General features: G+C 40.0%; 1 protein-coding gene across 1 annotated transcript in view; it reads right to left on the reverse strand.

Annotated features, from left to right (window-relative positions):
- LOC111657833 (protein turtle homolog B-like) overlaps positions 1-20,366 on the reverse strand; it is a 74,580-nt gene that overhangs the window by 30,349 nt on the left and 23,865 nt on the right. Inside the window, exons 5-11 of the mRNA XM_087175100.1 lie at positions 13,133-13,274; positions 8,263-8,408; positions 4,096-4,238; positions 3,712-3,852; positions 3,505-3,621; positions 2,822-2,972; positions 353-476 (exon numbers count right to left, since the gene is read on the reverse strand). Of these exons, the coding sequence (XP_087031226.1) occupies positions 353-476; positions 2,822-2,972; positions 3,505-3,621; positions 3,712-3,852; positions 4,096-4,238; positions 8,263-8,408; positions 13,133-13,274 (964 nt within the window). The remainder of the gene's footprint in view (positions 1-352; positions 477-2,821; positions 2,973-3,504; positions 3,622-3,711; positions 3,853-4,095; positions 4,239-8,262; positions 8,409-13,132; positions 13,275-20,366) is intronic.

A 20,366-nucleotide genomic window follows, 5' to 3' on the forward strand; every position in this document is an offset into this window, starting at 1 on the left:
TCCACCAAACTCTTCCCTTTTTTGTGTGTGATAAAATCTGAAGTCGTCAAATAAATAAAACTTTTCACCCCAGGACATTTCCCCCAGTCAAGCAGTGGCAAAGCAGCAGCAGCGACAGCAGCAGGACAGAGAGCTTTGGGTCATGTTCAGTGTAGTTGCAACGGAATTTTTTCCTCCAGAAATCCCAAGATTAGAGATGAAAACTCACTCACACTGGGCCGCCATGTATTTCCATCTCTACGCTTTCACAACTGTTCTGAACACAACCCTAGAAAAGACATTTTTAAGAAAACAACACAGGAAGTATTGGAAGAAGAAAAAGCAGGAAGCAAAGCATGCTGGGATGACTCACACATGGCCATACCAGACTGAGAATGTCTGTTGGAAGCCGCCATCATAGCCTGCCTCCCAGGACACATTAGCCCAGGTGGAGGATGCCACCACGTGGACGCTGGTGGGGGCGTGGGGGCTTGTGCCTGCAGGGAGGGAAAGCAGTGAGAGATGGTGTTGTTAAAAGGGCACATTAGTTACTGAGTGGCCCTGCTGTGGTACAGTACATTAATTTTACTTGTCAAAGAAATTTATTGTGAGCTGGACCCAATCATGTATTTTTCAGCAGCCAGCAACCCAATGCAACGTTTAAATGTAAGAAAAAAGAAAATAGGAAGGAAATAGACAGTATCTGCATGATGTAATCTTAAAAAATGTAGTCCAAAATTCATTTATTTAGCCTTTTACCTGCCAAATATAAATAAGCCCAGCCCAACCAAAATGCTTTATATGCATTTTTATAGAAAAAAAAGCATACTAATTTCCAGTTCCATTGTTTGGGGACTGTACATGAGCCAAAGCAACAGGGAGCCAATTAGAAGCCAGTTCAATACAGTCATTGTACTGCTCTGATTTAAGTGGCTCACATCCAGAGAGGAAGTACAGTGGTCAGTGCGGACAAAGACTGACGACAGGGCAGATGACTGCGTTTACCAGAAGCGTTCCAATATTTTAGATATTCAACATTTCATAACTAATCCATGCTAAATGATTTTCCCTACACTACAGCCTCTACTATGTTGTTATTGTGTTTGAGTCTCAGGATGCCCGAGTTGTCTACCAACACTCCTGCTCCTTTGGGAAACGCTACTTTCGGTCCAAAAGTATCCGCCACCAAGCAGTTTCATGCTTTATGTAGTTTTAGACATGCTAATCTAATGTTTCATTATCTCGTTTATCACACAATTTAGTTGTACAGCTCACTCCCAAGTTCATAAATACAATGAGCTACACCTCTAAACCTCAAAACTATTGTAACTAGTTATAACAATTTGCTGGAGAACAGCGGCCAGGTGCAGGAAGTCAGAAGGAAATAGCATGTAGCATTCCCTAAAAACCACAACTTGTCCTTTCAACATTATGATGTGACTACAGGTTAAACAAACCTATTTACATTATGGTACATCCCAAAATGTTGGATTGTTCTTTTAAAAATAAAATGATAACCTTCTGTCTCCAGATGGTGAAACACTTTGCATGAATGTGAAGGAGGAAGGTGAACTCAACCATGAGTGTGATAAGTACAGAGTGACGCCACTCTAAAAAACATGAAGTGTTCCCCTTTTGGCAAAGAGCATAAAGCTTGTATCATTTTTATTTTTGACCACTGGAGCTCCAGGATCCATGAGATAGGTGTCTAATGACATGTTTTGGTCACATGGCTCAAGTGGTGTTACAGAAAAAGTGGCATTACTCTACCCCAAACACTCACAGCTTTCTTTCTAGAGTGCTTCTCCAAACAAGGGAGAGGGTTAAGAAAGAGAAGTTAGACTATTTTCTCTGTAGTCCTACATCCTCATTCAGAGTGCCCTTGACTGGGTTCTCAGTAGAAGTAGTGGGCTCAAGGAGTTGTAATAGGACAAAGTGTGAGTCTTACAGGCTCGCCTCTACACGTCTCCATAATTTGCTTCAGAAGAGGGTCAGCATGAGACTCATTCAAAGGTAACTCATTTGTTTCATGTTTGCCCTGCCCTGTGTCCTGACGACAAAGCGAGTCTTGTGTTTCACAGAGGACCTACCTGAGCGTTTAGGAGCTCCCTGTGAACAACACCTGTCAATCTCAAACACCAAACTTTACTCATTATCAATTATTTGACTTTGTGTTATATTAGAATGTACTTGTTTGCCGAAAGTATCCAGTATGTGCATAATGTTATTACCACTCCTGTTAACTCCTCTTTTTTTTGTACCTTTTCCCAAACTCAAAGCACTAAAGCAAAAGTATAAGGAATGGAAAAAGCAGTGCGTTTAACTACTCTAACATAAGCTGCTCCTGTCTGACTAAGTAGTTAAGTGCCTACGATGAAAAACCAGTATTACCATAGTATTGTACCATGACTAGTGAACATTTCATACCAGGTCAATTTGTAGGGTTCAAGTTACATAAAAAACCCTTTCATGATAGCACAGCCTAGATTGCATTTTCAAAAAACTAACATTAGCTTAATTAGCAAGGTAGCCACAGCTGATGAAATCTGACTGTACGAGCTGTAATTTCAGCATGCAAATTGAACGTTAGAATAGTGAGAAATAAGAAAGCTGCTTTTTTCGACCTGTGTCTGAAATCAAGGAGCCATATTGTTTAAAATGACCCTGTTATGTGCTGTGAGAGACTGGAGGGCTGGAAAGGCGTAGCAAAATCAACTGAGGGGGGATGGGGCTTAGCTAATGGCAGATTAGAGCACTTGCTAAATAAAGAGAATCTGATGGAATGTACACCATGTACTTGCTTCTATATGTATGTGTGTGCGTTCATGTACATGTTTTTTACCTATGACTTGGACGTGCGTGCTGGCAGTGATGCTCGTGGCAACGTTGGTGGCAACACACTCCCACTCCCCGTGGTCCTCCTTAGTGAGTGACTTGAACTGTAAGCTGCCTCGGGGCAGAACATTGTGCTTACTTTTACTGGGCTTTCCGACCTGCAGTCAACCCAGGCATGGAAAGATAGAGTCAGCCAAAGACAGAGATACAGAGGAAGGTACACAATGCTGGCAACATGCAATTAAAAATTCACAACTTTGAAGAAAGGCCAAACATACAAACAGTTTACCAGCCGCTAAAAACTAACCAGTCTTCAATCTCAAATCTACTGCAATAATACTGCTTTCAATATCTAACTTAAGTATTTCATTATACAGAATGATGAGTTCTGAATTTCTTAAGTGGGAGACAAAAACAATAGCTCATCACACAATAGTCAATGAGCAAGATTAAACATGCCTCATAATTACGCAAACAATTGAGAGAATCTAATATGTTTCCTTGATTGCGTATTTTATAGACATCATTAAAATGTGATTACAATGACAAACAGAAGTTTGAGTAATTAAAATCTGAGAAAGCAATGGAAAACACAGGAACGTAACATGAAACGCTGATTATGACATGGAACATTTGGTCAACAAATTATATACAACGGAGCGGGAGTGTAGAGCGTTGAGGGGGTCTAACCTTCCTCCATGTGATGTTGGGAAAGGGGTCTCCCTCAGCCTCACAGGGGATGACCAGTTCTCTTCCAGCCTCCTGTCTGTACTCCCCTCCAGGAACCACTGAGAATTTGGGAGGGTCCTGCCCAGAGTGAAACAGAACAAAATGGAGTTAAAGCAAAAACTAATGAGCTGCATGAGTAACCTTGCATTTTCTCCTGGATGCACATACCTTTAGCACCAGGGGAGCGGGAGGGGACCATCCCATGGAACCCAGGGCATTGTAAGGCATGCAGGTATAGGTGCCGAGGGAGTCCTCTGTCACCTCTGCCACACGGATGCTCCCATCGTCCATTTGGCTCCAACCAGGGTACTGTGGATGGAGGTACAGGTACAATGTGTAAGAAAGTATAATGTTTTGTTAGAGGGCCAACAATAATCTATTACTCCTGTCAATAACTCACACTTGGTAATTAATAAAAAAGTCCTGGAGTTTTCACTCAATAAGAGAGAGGAAAACACAGGAAATGAAGGGAAGAAGACATGCTCCACTTGTTCCCAGTCTAAGGTGAGGTAAAGTGAGAGGAACCAAAGCTGCAGCACTGCACTGGCTCACCTTATCTATCCGCAGAGGGAGGCCATCTTTCTTCCACTTAACTAGAGTTACAGGGGGGTTGGCATCGACAGGACAGCGGATGAAGCCAGGCAGACCAATGGCCACGTAGATGACAGATGGCATGTTTACCACACGGGCAGGATCTGGTGAAAAACCCAGAGAGAGAAAACCGAGTGGTAAAACATGTCTTTGCAGTCTGGTGCCTGGTGATTATAATAGCTCTGTAGAGAAGATTGGGAAATTACATAGTTTATGGGAAGTAGGCTCATCATAAAACAAATAAATGAATTTATGTGGAGCACAGCTGGTCTCAGAGCAGCATTTGTGTATTTGTGTGTTTGTAGGGACACAATCAAACCCCCAGCACATCCGCTTTATTCGCCGACTGAAATTAAATGAGCAGCATGGTGTACATGACGACACATAGTAAACCAAACAAGATTTTAACATGACAAATCTCACTACAACCTGCTCTCATGCATGTGTGCTACACTGACTCCAGTCGGCTCATGTCAAAAAGAATGGTATAATAAGAGAGAGAGGAATTCAAAGAATGCAGTGTTTTATGCATAAATGATCTTAACTTTGTTTATATGTACTTTGATGCTTAAATAAATCAAACAACGTAGACAACTCCAGCAGGGAGCTATTCAAACTTAAAGCCATGTTAGCGCCTCTGTGAGACTGTACTTACAGGCACAGTGCTGCTTTGAGCCAACGCCAGCATGCTAACATGCTCACAATGACAACGCTAACATTTGCTAACTAGCACCAACTACAAAGTACAGCTGAATGTCGTTTGTTTGGCAGGTATCTGATCATAATTTCAAATTTCGGGAGGAAAATATAGAGGATCACCAACATTATTAGAATTTATCCTGAAGAGGACATGGACATCTGTACCAAACTTCATCACAACACATGCAGCAAGTGTGGACAGTCTGGACTAAAGTGACCAACTGTCATCCATAGTGCTAAATGGCAAAAAAAAAGTGACTAAATATAAGATTCTTTAAGTATATGATAAGGTGTATGGATAATGTGGAAAATATATAACTAAAGTGTTTTTTCAACTTAAATGTTATATTCAAAATTTCAGCTCACATCCTGGAAAATTCTGACCATGTGCCTCTTGTAGCATTGTAGCATTGTATGTAGCATTTAATGCTAATACTAATGCTGTGAAATACATTTATTCACTTGCAGAGAGTTAAATGAGCAAACTTATTGATTTGAGCTGATTTGATTTTAAAATGTCTGTCAAACATGGATCTAGCTAATTTTCAGTTTTTGTACAGATTAAACATATAACGTGTAAATTAGCTTTACCAGGTACTGTTGGGTTTTTGTTACCTTTGGAAAGAACCAGCGTGTAACCACCTATTTCCTGTCTTTATGCGAAGCTAAGATAACCAGCTTGAAGCGCAACTGGTTGTTTGTCTCTATATGTCAGCCCTGTGACAGTCTGGCAACCTGTCCAGGGTTTACCCTGCCTCTCGCCTAATGTCAGCTGAGATTGACTTCACCCCCTCCCCTGTGACCCTCAAAGGATAAGCAGTATAGCTTAAGGTTGGATGGATGGAGCTACTGTCATATTTAGTTATAGACAGTCTAAAAAAATCACATTACATTACATCACACCAGACCATCCTCACCTCAATCAGTCTTATCAGATCAGCTCTGATTTGTTTGAGTTTTATTAGTATATTTGCTCCACATCACTCCCTCTCCTTTCACATTTTTCCGTCTGTACATTAAGTCTTAAATAATTGGAATTCAATATGCTCGAGCTACACCCTTAGGGCAAACACAGGCACACCAGAAAAAGTCCATCCATCGGATCGAGGAAAGAGGAGGAAAAGGAGGAGAAGCTAAAACTTCTCCTTCTTAAATTCTGAATTCTGAGGAGCGTGGTGCCTAAATGAGGTCAAGGAGGAGAGCTTCAAAGCAGGCACTGAGTGATAAGGAAGAGAAATGGTCTGAGTGAGAGGAGGAGGACGAGGGGGAAAAGGAGGAGGGGTGGGTGCTATCAGCAGAGCGATAGAGGAAGGACGAGCGAGGCAGAGAACGAGCGTGGGAAAGAGGACAGGTGAGAGAGAGAGAGAGAGATGTGACTGGATGACGTAAGGTAAAGAGGAGCTGGTGGAGGAGAGAGGAAGATGAGGCGGTGTGACTGTGAACGTTACAAAAGAAAGATGAGAGAGTGAGCGAGTGACTGTATGACATGGTGAGATGGAGGGATTGAAGCACGGAGAGAGAACAACAACAACTTTGAACTACAACCGCTGCCCTTACCACCGGCCTGGCAGCGCTCAGCCACAAAGAGCCCAGAGGAACGCTGCCACCAGCACCACAGACAAGAGTATCAGCCAAGTTTCTAAATATAGCCCTCAGACAGCGCTATCGCTCACGACACGCTGTTTCACACTGCAAGATGCTTTAGGGAAGTTATTCACTGGCAAGCACTTTAGGGAAAAGACATAGGGAGGACAGAGAGGAAAAGAGAGGGTGGGAGAGAGATTTAAGCAGGACAAGGCAGAAGCGTGAAAAAAGGGCATGAAATAAATGGAGGAGAGCAGATGTCGAGGACTGAGAGAGAGGGATAAAGGGAGGAAGAGGGAACAAAAGGAGAAGATGAGGAAGAATAGGACAGAAAGACAGAGGGAGTGCTCCGCAGTCTGACAGAGAAAAGTCGCCGGTCTTACAGCAATGATGTAATCCTCTCCCGCTGACTTCTCCCTCCCTCTCACAACTGGTGTTGCCTGCCTCTGTTCGTCACACACACTCACACACATACACGCACACATCACACAATCTAATGTACAGCCATCGAAGGAGGCAGGAGAGCGAGGGAATGCAAAATGTCTGTTGCCTTGACTACTGTCAGTGGCCGGGCACCGGTCGACGAGGCTAGAATCTCAAAGCCGGACCTGCTCCTGCAGGTCTGCTCCAAATAACAGCCAGATGCTTCTCTGAGGTGACAAATTCACCAAGCCTCATGTTTCTACAGCTGGGAGAGACTGATGGAGCGAGCAAGTGTTTTATAGGAGGAGAAAATAAAGAGGGAGAGACCCATGATGAAGACAAAGGCAGGGAAAGTCAGAGATGTGTTGGGGTGCATGTGAATACATATGTGAATGATTACATAGGAGAGATGAAGACAGGGAGGGACGGAGACAGGAAGAGTCTGAAAGCAAACATATGAAAAAGACAGTGTATTGGTGTTTGGGGAGGATTGAAGTGTTTGGCTGAGGACTGGGTCAGCACTGAGACAGGTAGAGAGTCCAGATCCCAATAATGGTTAAGTCTTTGGTTGGAACTGGGGCCCCGTCTTAACAGTGTGTAGAGATAAAGACTGGTTCTCTCAGACATCACACTGTTGAGTTACTACTCCATTAAAATTGGTGTCATGTTTGATTTCCTTTTATCTAGAGAACGTATACACAAATACACCCTGGTAAGAAGCATTGAATGCTACAGGATGAGTTTATTTTGAGTGAAAATGACCTCACCATTCTCCAATGATTTTTTTGTGAGCAAATAGATGATACTACTTTTTGTTTTAAAGCCCCTGGAAACTTAAAATCAAAGTTAAAGTTTAGAAAAAAATCCTGTGAAAACATTCTAATTGCCCCTCCCACCTCAAGTAGTGCAACTTAAGTAGAGAAGTTTGTGTTCATATCAATCCACATTGTTCATAGTGAGAGGCTGATTGAGAAAATAGGTTAATAGCACTGTAAAAGAAGGTTGGCTGAGCTGTTTCTCTTTCAAAAGGTATTAATTACACACAACAACCTTTGATTTTCTCAACTGGTACAACTGACATACAATTTCTTGACATGTTCATTAAAAGGTGAACACACAGGAGGTGTTGTTAGCTTTTATTCACCACACACACACACACACACACACACACACACACACACAGGAAAACTATTTAACAGCATCTTTCTCTACATTCTCTGCCCAGTTTCTTTCCTGTTAAACCCACAGCATGATCAGCCCTCAGGTTAAGGTATAAATGATGACAGCGCTGAGGCCGCTTTAGTAAAAGGGCAAAGTAAAATGGAATAAAGAGATAAATTCAAAATGTACATGAACAGAATTTAAGGATTAGCACTGATAAAGTGCAAAAAAAAAAAAAGAGAAAAAAGCCAGGGCACTCACATTGCACTGTTAGGTAGGCAGAGGCAGTCGGTGGTCGGCCCAGGCTGTTGCTAGGAGCACACGTGTATTTCCCAGCATCCTCTGGCTTGACTTGGGCAATGATGAGGGAACCGTCGATGAGAATACTGACTCTGCGCTTTAGGTCACTGTGAAGATGAAGACATTGAAAACGTCAGTGTGAGGCTCCGTAAACCAGGTGTGTTTGATCTGATGTTGTGTCACTCGGAGGATCTAATTGTATTTCAAAATAAGATTCAAACAGTGTGCGAAACACTTTATAGAAGCGATCTTCCAGACTGAAGCTTCAATTTTTTGTGTCTTTCTTAGCATAAAAATATTTCAACACTTTTTTACAATCTACTGGAGAATATTTATGACAGATGTACATGTATACTGCCACTGCTATATGATGCAACGCTACTCTGTAGATGATGACAACATGTTTGGCCAGTGCCACAATTTCATGCCCTTTTTTGCTCATATCCCAGTGGATATGTAGCTCTGACTTTTATATGAATGTTGCTCAGTTTGATTTATGATTCAGAGTAGAGCAGTTGGTTTCAGAGTCTGTGGGCTTGAAAGGCAGCTGAAAATCACAGTATTCCCCTGCTTATTAGTTACTGCTATATAGCACAAAATCATTAGTATATGCCAGAGTGTGGGTGATAGACTTATTGATAGTGGTGTTGACTTTACCAATTGAAGAGATTTCACACTTTTAAAGACTATGTGACCCATCTAGCTCGTAGGGGCTCTGTGTTGACACAATGGTAGAAGGGGATCATAGAGATCCATGTTCATGTTTGACTTAGCGTCACAGTGCCTGCAGATTTTTCAGCAGCACATTCATCCTACAAAAAGGTGCACTACTATTGTGAGATCTCAGGTGTGAAGGCCTCTGGAGAACTGAAGTGTCTGGAACTAGCTTCAAGTGCAACATTTAAATACCTATTTAAACAGGGTTATAGACTTTCACTGTGAATTTATCTCCTGGCAGCCATTTTTACTGTTTCTGACTATTGATATCAAGTACACTCACTAAAGCATTGTAATAAAGTATTTTTTTTAGGTACTTTTGCTTTACTCAAGTATTCCCACTTTATGCTACAGTGCTTTACACTGCAGAATTGTTACTCCACTGCAGTACATTCATTTGACAGCCGGAAATACTGGACAGGCTACTTTGCAGATCGTGATTCCTCAGAAAAACATATGACGAATTTAAAACATACAACATATACACTGCTGAACATTAAACCAGTGGTTCTTTGTTGCCAAAGCATTTAACTTTTTCTGATTTTGGAGTACTCCTGGTACTCCTTGTAACAAGTAAAATTACTTGTATGTGTAAAATCTGTGGATTGCCCCTTTTGAAATGCGAGACAACAGTATTAAACCATAGAGCATACTGCATGTTAATCACAGATCTAAGTCTCCTGATTTGCAGGAGACAGGATGGTGTTTCCATCCTGTTTCTACTTCAGACGGATGTTTTTATTTGGAGCTGGAACGAGTTTTGAGCCCTGAGATCTGGGACTGCTGACTGGTGACTGGCCCCCTACAGTAGTCAAGGCAACAGATATTTTGCATTCCCTCGCTTTGCTCCCTCCACTGGTAATTAATGCAATGAAAAATGACTTCATCCGTGACAAAGACAATACATTTGGTAACCACTGTTGCTGTGCTGTGGTGGATATTTGCTGCCAAGCAGTGTCTCTGCTGACTGAATGTACTGTAGAATATGATGGCCTAAACAGTCAAAAAAGATTTTAACCGAGAACATTTGCAAAGTTGATGATGATTGCTGCTTCTTTCGTGAAACAGATTTGAAAAGAATCTTCTGTTAAAGAGACAGAAGCCTGACATGTCAGAGAGCTGTTAATGCTGCTCTGACTGAAACATAAGGAGAAAACAGATGTCGCATTTAAGGGATTTGTTGGCAAGGGCAACTTTTTATCTAACTGTTACTAAAGCCTTTAGTCCTCGGACACTACAGTCATTAAAAAAATAAAATTGCCCCTAAAGTTAAATTTAAGACTTTTAGGACCTGTTTAATACCACAGGCATGAAATTTAACAGATTTTCCACGGTCAAACTGATCAAAACTAGAAGGGACAATAAGGCCTACAATTATTTATTATGTAAATTAATTTACTCACATTTATATAATATTTTCTGCATGTTCTGACAGTGCATAGCAACAAGTCCTAGTAATATGTAACAATTAATCAATTAAAGTGACCTGAATTAGGATATGCAGAGAGAGTATGTTCCTATTGGCTGTTCTACAAATGCAGGTGTGTGTGCACGTCCCCTCAGATGGACATGTGTCAATATCAGTGAAGCATTTCAGAGATGAGGAGAAGTCACTGCACTTTTCCTGGACAGGTAACAGACTGCTACCTTCTTTTTCCTGTACTATCCAACTATGCTGTAGTGGTTGGCAGTGTAGGTAGGTTCACCATGAAAGCAGGTGATGAGTGGCTATGTTGAATGTTGCTAACAGTTTAGCCTTCTGCTAACTATAGGCAAAGGCTCACGGCTGCAGCTTTGTTGCTAGTGTTGCATGCATTTATGAAACGCATGCATGTGTCCATGAGGGGAGAGCTGCAGGAAGGCAAAATAATTTTTCCAGTTTTCTGAATTCCCCAGTTTTAATGGTGTTATTTCAAATGTTTAAACTATGTATCAACTCTAGAAAATAAAATGTCAGTTTTACTTTTATGTATTTAACCTTTGTCAAAGCAAAGACTTCCCATTTCTGAAAGGACCTTAGAGTATATGCTGTGAAGTATTTTCTATTTTCATCTCATATCATTAGATAATATTAAGACTGGCTTGAAATGGCAATACCAGTAAAAAAGAGAAAAGCTTCCATTTGTTCAACAGATGCAGGATAGCAGGGTACAACCCTGTCTACTCTATCTTTTTCAGAAACGGTGCACTGAAGCAGATGTTGATGTAATGTGATGCATTGTGACTGTGCATCATAAACCTAAGTTAACTTCAAGCTTTGGTGGCTGTGGGGCACTTTATGTTTAAGCCAAATGGACAAGTGCATTGTCTCTGTCCGAACAGCTGCCAAGCGTCAACAGTGGAAATGTCAACGCTTGTGGCCACAGAGATAGATGCGCCTACTGACGAACATCTCTGGAGATCCATCGCACAAGATGAGTGATACAGTTTATTTACTTTAAATAACATGGGGATGTGTGTCTGTAAAAACTCATCATAATAGCTGGCTCCATCTTTTTTCTACATGATAGTGAAATGTACAGGCACAAATATGGCCTACTGTACATACATACAGTCTTATGCCTTTTCAGGCATTAAATACTATTACTAAAAGTCCCATATTGTATAAAGTGAGATTTTGATGTCTTCTTTGATTATACAGCAGGTCTAGGTTCTATGAAAGTATCAAAGCACTCAGTCCACAGAGAAATGCACACAGCACGTATTCAGAAAAATGAGCCTTAAAATGAGCCGCCAGGACTTCTGTAACTTTGTGATGTAACAACAAAACAGTCACTACTGTCAGTCATGCCCCAAGCCCCACCCATCTGGATCCACCGTCCAACCTTGCAGGATTTGGTTTCTTTGAATGTTTACCTGAAATCTGATATATTTTTATTTGATCACTCAGAAAACAGTCAGCCAATCACAATTGTTGCTAGAGCTCCAGAGAGAAGCCTGAGAGAGGAGATGTAAAACTACATTGAGATGTTTTTTGGTTTTCAAAATCACAAATGTATCTCCTTATGGTTCAACACTTCAAATAAAACACAAGAAAAGTGTAAAATATGGGACCTTTAACTTTACTGATGTGATCAAGTGATTAAAATTGTGGCTTTTTGTCATTCAGATATAGGTGACTTTTACAGCTTGATATTGACGGTTACAGAAATCACATGAAATGGTATCACTGATATGAAGGAAGCACTTTTTTATCAGTCTGCATCACTGCTGCATTTTAAACCTTATTTTACCATTGAAGCTTTAGTCTTTATTATTGCCATGACAATTGGCCCAGCTGCTCTCCATTGAATCCCTTCATAAATGTTTCTCAACACTTTCAGCATTTCATGCTTTCAAGTGTCCAGCAGTGCACAAGCATCAAATGACAAGACTTAACTTGGGACTGACGATTTGGTAGATATTCATGTATTCATTCATGCAGAGGATGAGGGAGTGTTGGTCTGATTATTATTGGGGCTGTATGATGATCGTCTTTTTTTTAACCTCTTTTACTCCTCACTGCACCTGATTTTTATAAACTGATCTGACATGAGGAAAATCAAAAATTAAAAACAACCTAAATCTGTTCATTTAGAGCATTTCGATTTCGAGTTTTATTGTCATTGAGTCAAGGAGATACTTAAATTATGAAGTTATTACAATGATCGTAATTAGTCTAATAACATTTAATCTCTCTCTGCCTTTATCTAACCTTGTGATGCTAACAACATTCAGTTCATATTTGTGCCATGGCTGTAGAGACTTGACACTTGAGTGAGTGAGTACTATATAGGTTTTTTTGCCCTGAGTTTTGCCTCTCAGATTAAATACAGTCTGCCCTACCTTGTTAGTGGGGTGAGTTAGGGCTAAAAGAGAATGAAAGAGTATTTATACAGTTGATATTCATGTTTAGTTTCCTTGATGGAGTCTGTTGATGTGTTCACAATGCAGACACTAAAGGTTTGATGTGGTTCAGCCATTTGGATGAATGCCTTTTTTTGGATTACATAAAGGTTATGTAATTTCTGTCCAGTGTGTACCCACTACAAAAATGGTAAAACAAAGACAGCACTCTCACAACAGACAGGTGACGTGATGTGGCAGACAATAATGAACCCGATCATAACTTTACTTCTTGAAGAAGACGTTGTCCTCCTCCCAGAACCAGGTGTAAGTCAGGTTGCGAGGGTAGGCCTCGGCCTGGCAGGTGAAAAAGGCATCCTGCGAGATGTTCACTGTAATGTTCTCCGGTGGCGATACGATGAATGGAGGGCCTGGGGGAGGAAAAGACAGAAACAGTCAGAAAGTGAGACTCATACTCATTAGCACAGCTGATGGTGCCAAATGTAATTGTGTATGTCAGGGTTCAATCTGATTGAACTTTGCACAAAACAAATTTGAGAGCAACTGCAGAAACAGTAGATCTCATCCCATTCGTCACAGAAATTAATGGGCAACCACAACGTGATTTAGGACGGACAACATACAGAGTCTGAACAATTTATGTGTTAGTTTGAATTCATTTGAACTTGATTTTCGGAGAAATGCTGACAGCAGCACAACAAATATTCAACTCAGTCTATTTCCTTTTCCTGATTACAAGCTGAGAAAACTCACTTGCAATGAGTTAAGGGAAAAGAAAGAACAAAATCACTGTATACATTCTCTGAGGGGTCACCATTGTTATGGCTAGAAATACCCAATTTACCCATATTGTATAAATAATGGGTTAATAATAGGTTATGGAGACTTGACTTGGACTTTTTGATTGTGTTTATTGATGTGATTGTGGCTCAGGAGGTAGAGCGCGTCGTCCACTAGGCTTGGGCCGATATTCAATAATATCGAATATCGTAGCTCCTCTTTTTTCCCTTTTTTTTGTGTACCCCATATGTGCAACACCTCTATGACACACACACACACACATATAGACACACAGACATGTACACACACACACACACACACACACACACACACACACACACACACAAACACACACACCAGCATTACTAAATACCCTCTGCAATGATTTTGTACCTTTTTTTTCTTGTCTTTTTTCTCTTAATGTTTGTTCTTTGTTCATCTGTCTCCACTTTTTTTTGTTTTGCAATCACTCAATAAAGGAAAAAAATGCATGTAGGGATTCAAATATTATCTATATTTTTCATGATAAGACAGAACTAATAACTTATTGTATTGTCTTGCTCTATAATTATAAATATAATATATTTGCCACCGTGCAATATTTTTCACCATATCAATTTTTTTCAGTCTTGCACAGGCTAATGAGTCTGACCCTAACTTGTCTGTTTAGTGGTAGCATTGCTTAGCTGAAATATAAAATATAAAATATAATAATATAATTATCTATAATCAAAAAAAAAACCAACTGAAACACAAAATACAACAATATAATTATATATTCTTGTGATAAAAAAAGTACATTGTATTATTATAATCGTATCACATATCGCAATATTTGGGCTTGAGTCTATCGAATCAGTGTCAGGTTAGATCGCCAGCACCTCCTGAGGGCAGTTTGCTCTTTAACAAGAACTATTTGAAAATACAAAATATACAGAACAATTTGTTTGCAGATATACTGTCCTGAAACCTAAATGACCATATTGTCCACAAGGGGAAAATGAGTCAGTGTGCAACCCAATCACATCACACACAACACAGGAATTAGTTAACATACTGCACAAGGGTCACATGTCTGATTTACAGCCATACTGTTTAGACACAGGGATCAACACCAGCATGTCCACTCTGAATTCTTTGTTGGAGTCGTCACAGACATATCAAAGTCATATCACACACTTACTTTGCACTCAGTAAAGGATTATGAGAATTTATTGAGTGATCCTTGCTGTGCCAGATGGATAATCCTCCTTGCACTCATGGATATATTTATACCATGATCCTTGATTTGCAGTAATTTCCTACCTCTGACCATAACCATATATGTAACAGTGTGAGTTTGGTCTGGAAGCTTAAAAACATGCTTTTCCACCTTAATCTGTTTTCAGGTACTTACCACACACTGTGCTGTGTTTATCAGAGAGAGCCACTCAACATGCGAGTGTAAGAATATACAGCAATAGCACCCAAAATAGGACGTACTACACATAAGTATCAGCTGTAAAAGCTGGAGGACCTCATCTGAATGTGTCTGGTCCTGAATGACGAGATAAATATGTGTGGATTTAATACTTTCAAACTGAGTATCACGTTTGAGCATGACTTCTGAGCTCCTCAACTGACTGGAGTACAAAGACGCTGATGAGGATTGAAGAGGAATGAAGAGACTCAAAACCTTGTACTCAGGAACGAAGAAGGGTCAAAATAAGACACGCAGTGCCACCAGACCCAAAACAACCAGGCTGAGATGAGAACTGGTGATGAAGAGAAGATGGTGCACGCTAAGTTGAAGGATGAGGAATCAGCAGTTAAACCTCACTGATCCTGGAGCAGGGGACGGTGAAGTTAGTGGAGAAAAAAGAAAAAACGAAAATAAAACAAAAACATAGTTTTATGTGTCACTTTGTGACACACCACTTGCTAGAACTTGAGGAATGAACTTGTTTGTGAACCGGTTTGTGAACAGTTTGAGGGTTTCACTCACATTTGTGACTAAAAACAGACGTGAGCAACTGAAAACTACAGCAAAATTCAGCCCAAACAGCCTCCAACTAAAAGGGTGATAACACAACAATGACCATGACACAGTCACTGATTGAACCATGTGTTCAACTCATCACAGCAAAGAGTGCATTAGTAGTTTTGATAACATATTTGAACTCAGTTTAAAGCAGGTCCTTCTTAAATCAAACAAGTGTTTTCTCCCCGTGAAGAAAAGCAGAATGTGTCTTCTTCAACGAACGGTCTGCACCACTGGTAAATAGCTTACTTGTACTTAAAATGATATTCATTGAAAAGGAAAATGCTGCAAGTTGTTATAAATCACTCGACACGGGCCACTTAATAACAAATCTGCTCATACAAGTGGTTCTTGCATGACCTCCCATGACCGTTTTAGTGTACACTGCAACACCAAATACCACCGAATGAAGGGGCAGACCACAAACCACAACATCCCCACTCCAAGTCCTGATGGGCACCTTTGTGGCATGTCATTCTCTGTCTCTCTCTCTCCCTTCATTTCATGTTATCTCTCTCCTTTTGACTTTATAATAAAGGCATGACAGCAATCCTTTAAAAAAGTGAAACATCCCTCATCAAACTTAATTACAATACGTTTTTATTTTAAAAGCAAAATATTGGCTGATTTTCTGTGATGAGTCTTGGGACTGAAAACGGATGCAATTTAACTGTAATGAGGACGATGCAAGCAACTGTACCTATCAGTAACTTCTGAACCACCTCAGCACCTTTGAACACAACCCAGATATGAATACAAACACCCTGCATCAACATCCACATGTGAGACAGCAGTTACAAGAGGATGCTACTTTATGACCTTTGAACTGAACACTTTCTCCTGGTGAAGGATTTATACACACACACACACACCTGTGAATATATCATCATATTTCTTTTGATTTTTTCATACCACACTCATACACAGACATGCACACACACACACACACACAATCAGATACACACGCACAGCTGAGCTGAGCCAGTGTTGCAACTATAAACTGCTAGTCCCATATGTTAGTCCTGATCTGTAGCCCACGGCCTGATCCTTTAACAGGCAGCGCGTTACCATCTGCCAGCCCCTTAGCAGGACAACCAGGACTAGGTCTGTGCTGGATGACTGTGTTGTTAGTGTTTGGGTGGGTGTGTGAGTGTCTATGTGTGTGTGTGTGTGTGTGTGTGTGTGTGTGTGTGTGTGTGCATGTGTGTGTGTGCCAACCCGCTCTATTTGGGTCCAGCTGAGTGCTAGAGATTTGTTGGCACTGTAGTGTCTTAGCTGATCTGCTGCTCAGTGGCTTTCCAGGAGGGCCTCTATTAATCTGTCTCACTCGTAAATTATACAAGACGGGTCAAACAACCATTCTGGCTCAGTCCTGGCTTTGTACTCAGTCGCAAAAAGAAATATGTGAACATGTTCACTGTCTGTTCTCTGAATGAAAGCAACTGGCAAGTAACATACACAGTACACCAGAGAAACTTCTGTTACTTGATTAGAAGTCATGGCACTGCTTTTTAGCATTTATGAAAGACTTTTTTTCCTGCAATTTCATGTAATCTAGAGCTTTTATTTATAGATATGGTTGCCAACAGACTCATTTTATGTATTTTCTATACAGTACATAGTATAGTATTCATGCCCACGTTATTAAAACCATGTATGGCTGAGTGCTTAATTGACTTCTTAGCATACCAGTGCAACCCCTAATGTAATACAAAACATATATCTACATTTATTGTTATAATTATATTGTTACAAGCCCAGGCCTCCACTGTGACCCTGCCCCTCCTCCTCTGTCTGAACTACTACCTTCTGCCATCTGATAGAATAACTCACTGATGCATGAGGAAAAACATTTATGGCTTAGTTGAGTATTATTATTACTGATATTGTTGATTCAACACAATAACAATTCAGAAAATAAATTTGGTACCACTTTACAATAAGATTACCCTTATAAAGGATTCATGAATGGCCCATAACGCATGGATTAATTAGCTTGTTAACACTTTGTAATTAATTTATAAACTGTTATAACATGTTAGATAAAAAGGGCAAAACTGACCTGTTGCTTGCCAAATAGTGAACCCACATTTATCTGTACTGTTAAGCCTCGAATCTCATTCGTTACTGAGCTTCCTTTGTTTTCTCCATCATCCAACATATGTACCTGTCTTTTGTTAAATTACAAGCAATTAACCACCATCAGCATCTTAATGGTCAAAAGTTTCAATTGGCATATCATATTACAGCATATCTGGATTGGCAATATTGTTTACCATGACATGCTATCATGAGCCATCCTCATTATACACAGGAGTTGATATGACATATGCTATCAGATTGTTATGCACAGTGGATAATAAAATAGAGATGCTTTTTGTTGGTCAGTCTCTTGTTTGGGACTTTGGCATTCCAAGTATAACACAACTGGTATCCTTCCTTTACTTGGTCTACTGTTCATCCATTCTTTGACTCACTCTACACAAATCTGTGGCCTGTTGTTCACTGAGCTGACTCTCTCCCAATCCATCTTCATGTTTCTTGGCATCTCATTTTTTACAACCATTTATTAAAAAGTTATTACCATTTATAACTATAAAAAGAGAGCCCTATTGTAAAGTGTAAAACCCTTTATCATTTATTAATGAGTTACATATATATATATATAAGGCTCCATTTTACCAGTTATAAATGGTTGTAACTCATTAGTAAGATTAATGAGTAGTAAGCATTAACTTGATCTTGCCAAATAGTGAGGCTGTATCAATGTATGAAAACTGTTATAACTTCTTTATAATTATTTATTTATGATTTGCAAAGTGACTGAATTAATAACTTAATTATAAACCATTTCTAAATCCTTTATAAGGGTAGACTAATTGTAAAGTGGTACCATCATTTCTTTAAGCGAATTGTTGTAAAGTAGCTACTTCCTGCACAGAACTGTTAGTGTAAGGATGTTGCCTTCCTCACTCTACATGCAAATCTAGTTGATGGAGATTCGGTGCTTCTTACAACCAGAGGTAGCTACAGCCTCTCACATTTTTCCAAATATATTAGTGATATTGGGTTAGGGAGGTGGGAGTTTAGAGAGAATAGTAGACAGCAGTAGTGAATGAGATCTGTTAACTGTATATGTACCAAATACACTGACTAGACAGTGACAGACAACAGGGGTTATATTTAAATCTTTTGATCAAAATTATTGCTGAAACAATTTAGTAGTCGCTGGACGTCCCTTCCAAGTCCTCCACCCTTGGTCTGTGCATGTGTACAGACGTGGAGATGTGAAACAACAACTGAGGCTGTGCATGTAGCTAACGGCAGCATGCTAGCATACTCACAATGATAATGCTTACATGCAGGTCTAATGTTTACTTCCTTCATCATCTTAGTTTAGTGAATTAGTATCCTAAAATTCGCCATTTAGCACTAAACACAAGGTACAGCTAAGGCTGATGGATCATACATTAATGAGCTGGCTCATTAACTACAAATAAAACATTAAAAAAAAAACATAAGAAGAGAAGTTTGGTGAGTTTTATGGATAAAACCAAGAATGAAAGACAGATGGCAGAAATGCTGAATGACAGATTATACAGAGTTACTGAAGCTAGTGGCTAGACTTCAGGACTCCAGTTTTCTATAATGAAGTAAACATCTGTTAAATACTTTGTCGACTTTCCACGAGAATGATAGGAATCAATCAAGAAAAAACTCAGTGAACATGTTTCAGTTAGAGATTGAGCCTCAGTCTAGATGAGGTCATGATCACTCAGGTCTGTTCATCTGGGGCGGCAATCTTTAAATTAGATGACCTGGAATCCCATGTTCGCTCCTTTATCATTCATCCTCTTTGGTGAGGCGAATCAAATCTAAGGTTGCTGCACAGACACACATTTGACACTGTGTTTACTTTCAATTTGTGAAAGAAAAAAAAAAAACTACTGACTTTGAGCACACGATGCTTGTTGTGGCAGATCGTAGACGATAAATGATTCATTTGCTAAATGTGTCTTGATTTTGTAGTGGAGTGTGTACTGATACAGACAGATTGCTTTGGTTACAGAAGCTGACATTTCATTTAGAGCTGGAGGCAAAAAGCTTTTCCCATCCTTTCATTCTTTTTTTCTCTTTGGGCCTCTATCAATGGTAAACTGCTCGATTGTACAAATACAATTGTTGAGCTCAAGATAGTCTTAAATGTTCCTGATATAAAATTCAGTTCCTAGTACTCCCCAAACTAATTTCTGCATAGTCTAGTCCCACTCCCAAACATATGGCTGCATCATACTGTCGTGTTCAGATGGGTGTGATGACATGCTTGAGGCATCAGTGAGCTGATATCACACTGTGACTGTGTTGTCCCAGCAGGGAGAAGATATATATATAGCTTGAACATATTTTCAAATATGAGAAACTTCTACTTTTCAACTTTATTTTTTTAGTCACAATAGAAGCATGGCTCAACGTATGTCCAAAGTGTTCCACAACTTTGGTCCAGACGGAAATATCGCTGCAATTATTAATATTATTATTATTATTATTATTGATTACCACAAAACTTTGAACAGACATTCATGTTCCCTTGAGCAGTGGTCGGCCACTGGTGGGCCATGGGCCAAAACTGGCCCACCTGCAACAGGCAGCAACAGTAACCCACAGAATCACTTCCACTTTCTGACCACGTATGAACTCACTT

The sequence above is a fragment of the Seriola lalandi genome, unplaced genomic scaffold (assembly GCF_002814215.2).
Source record: "Seriola lalandi dorsalis isolate HSWRI2012SDOR001 ecotype SW California unplaced genomic scaffold, Sedor1 jcf7180002054415, whole genome shotgun sequence".
Classification (NCBI taxonomy): Eukaryota; Metazoa; Chordata; class Actinopteri; order Carangiformes; family Carangidae; genus Seriola; species Seriola lalandi.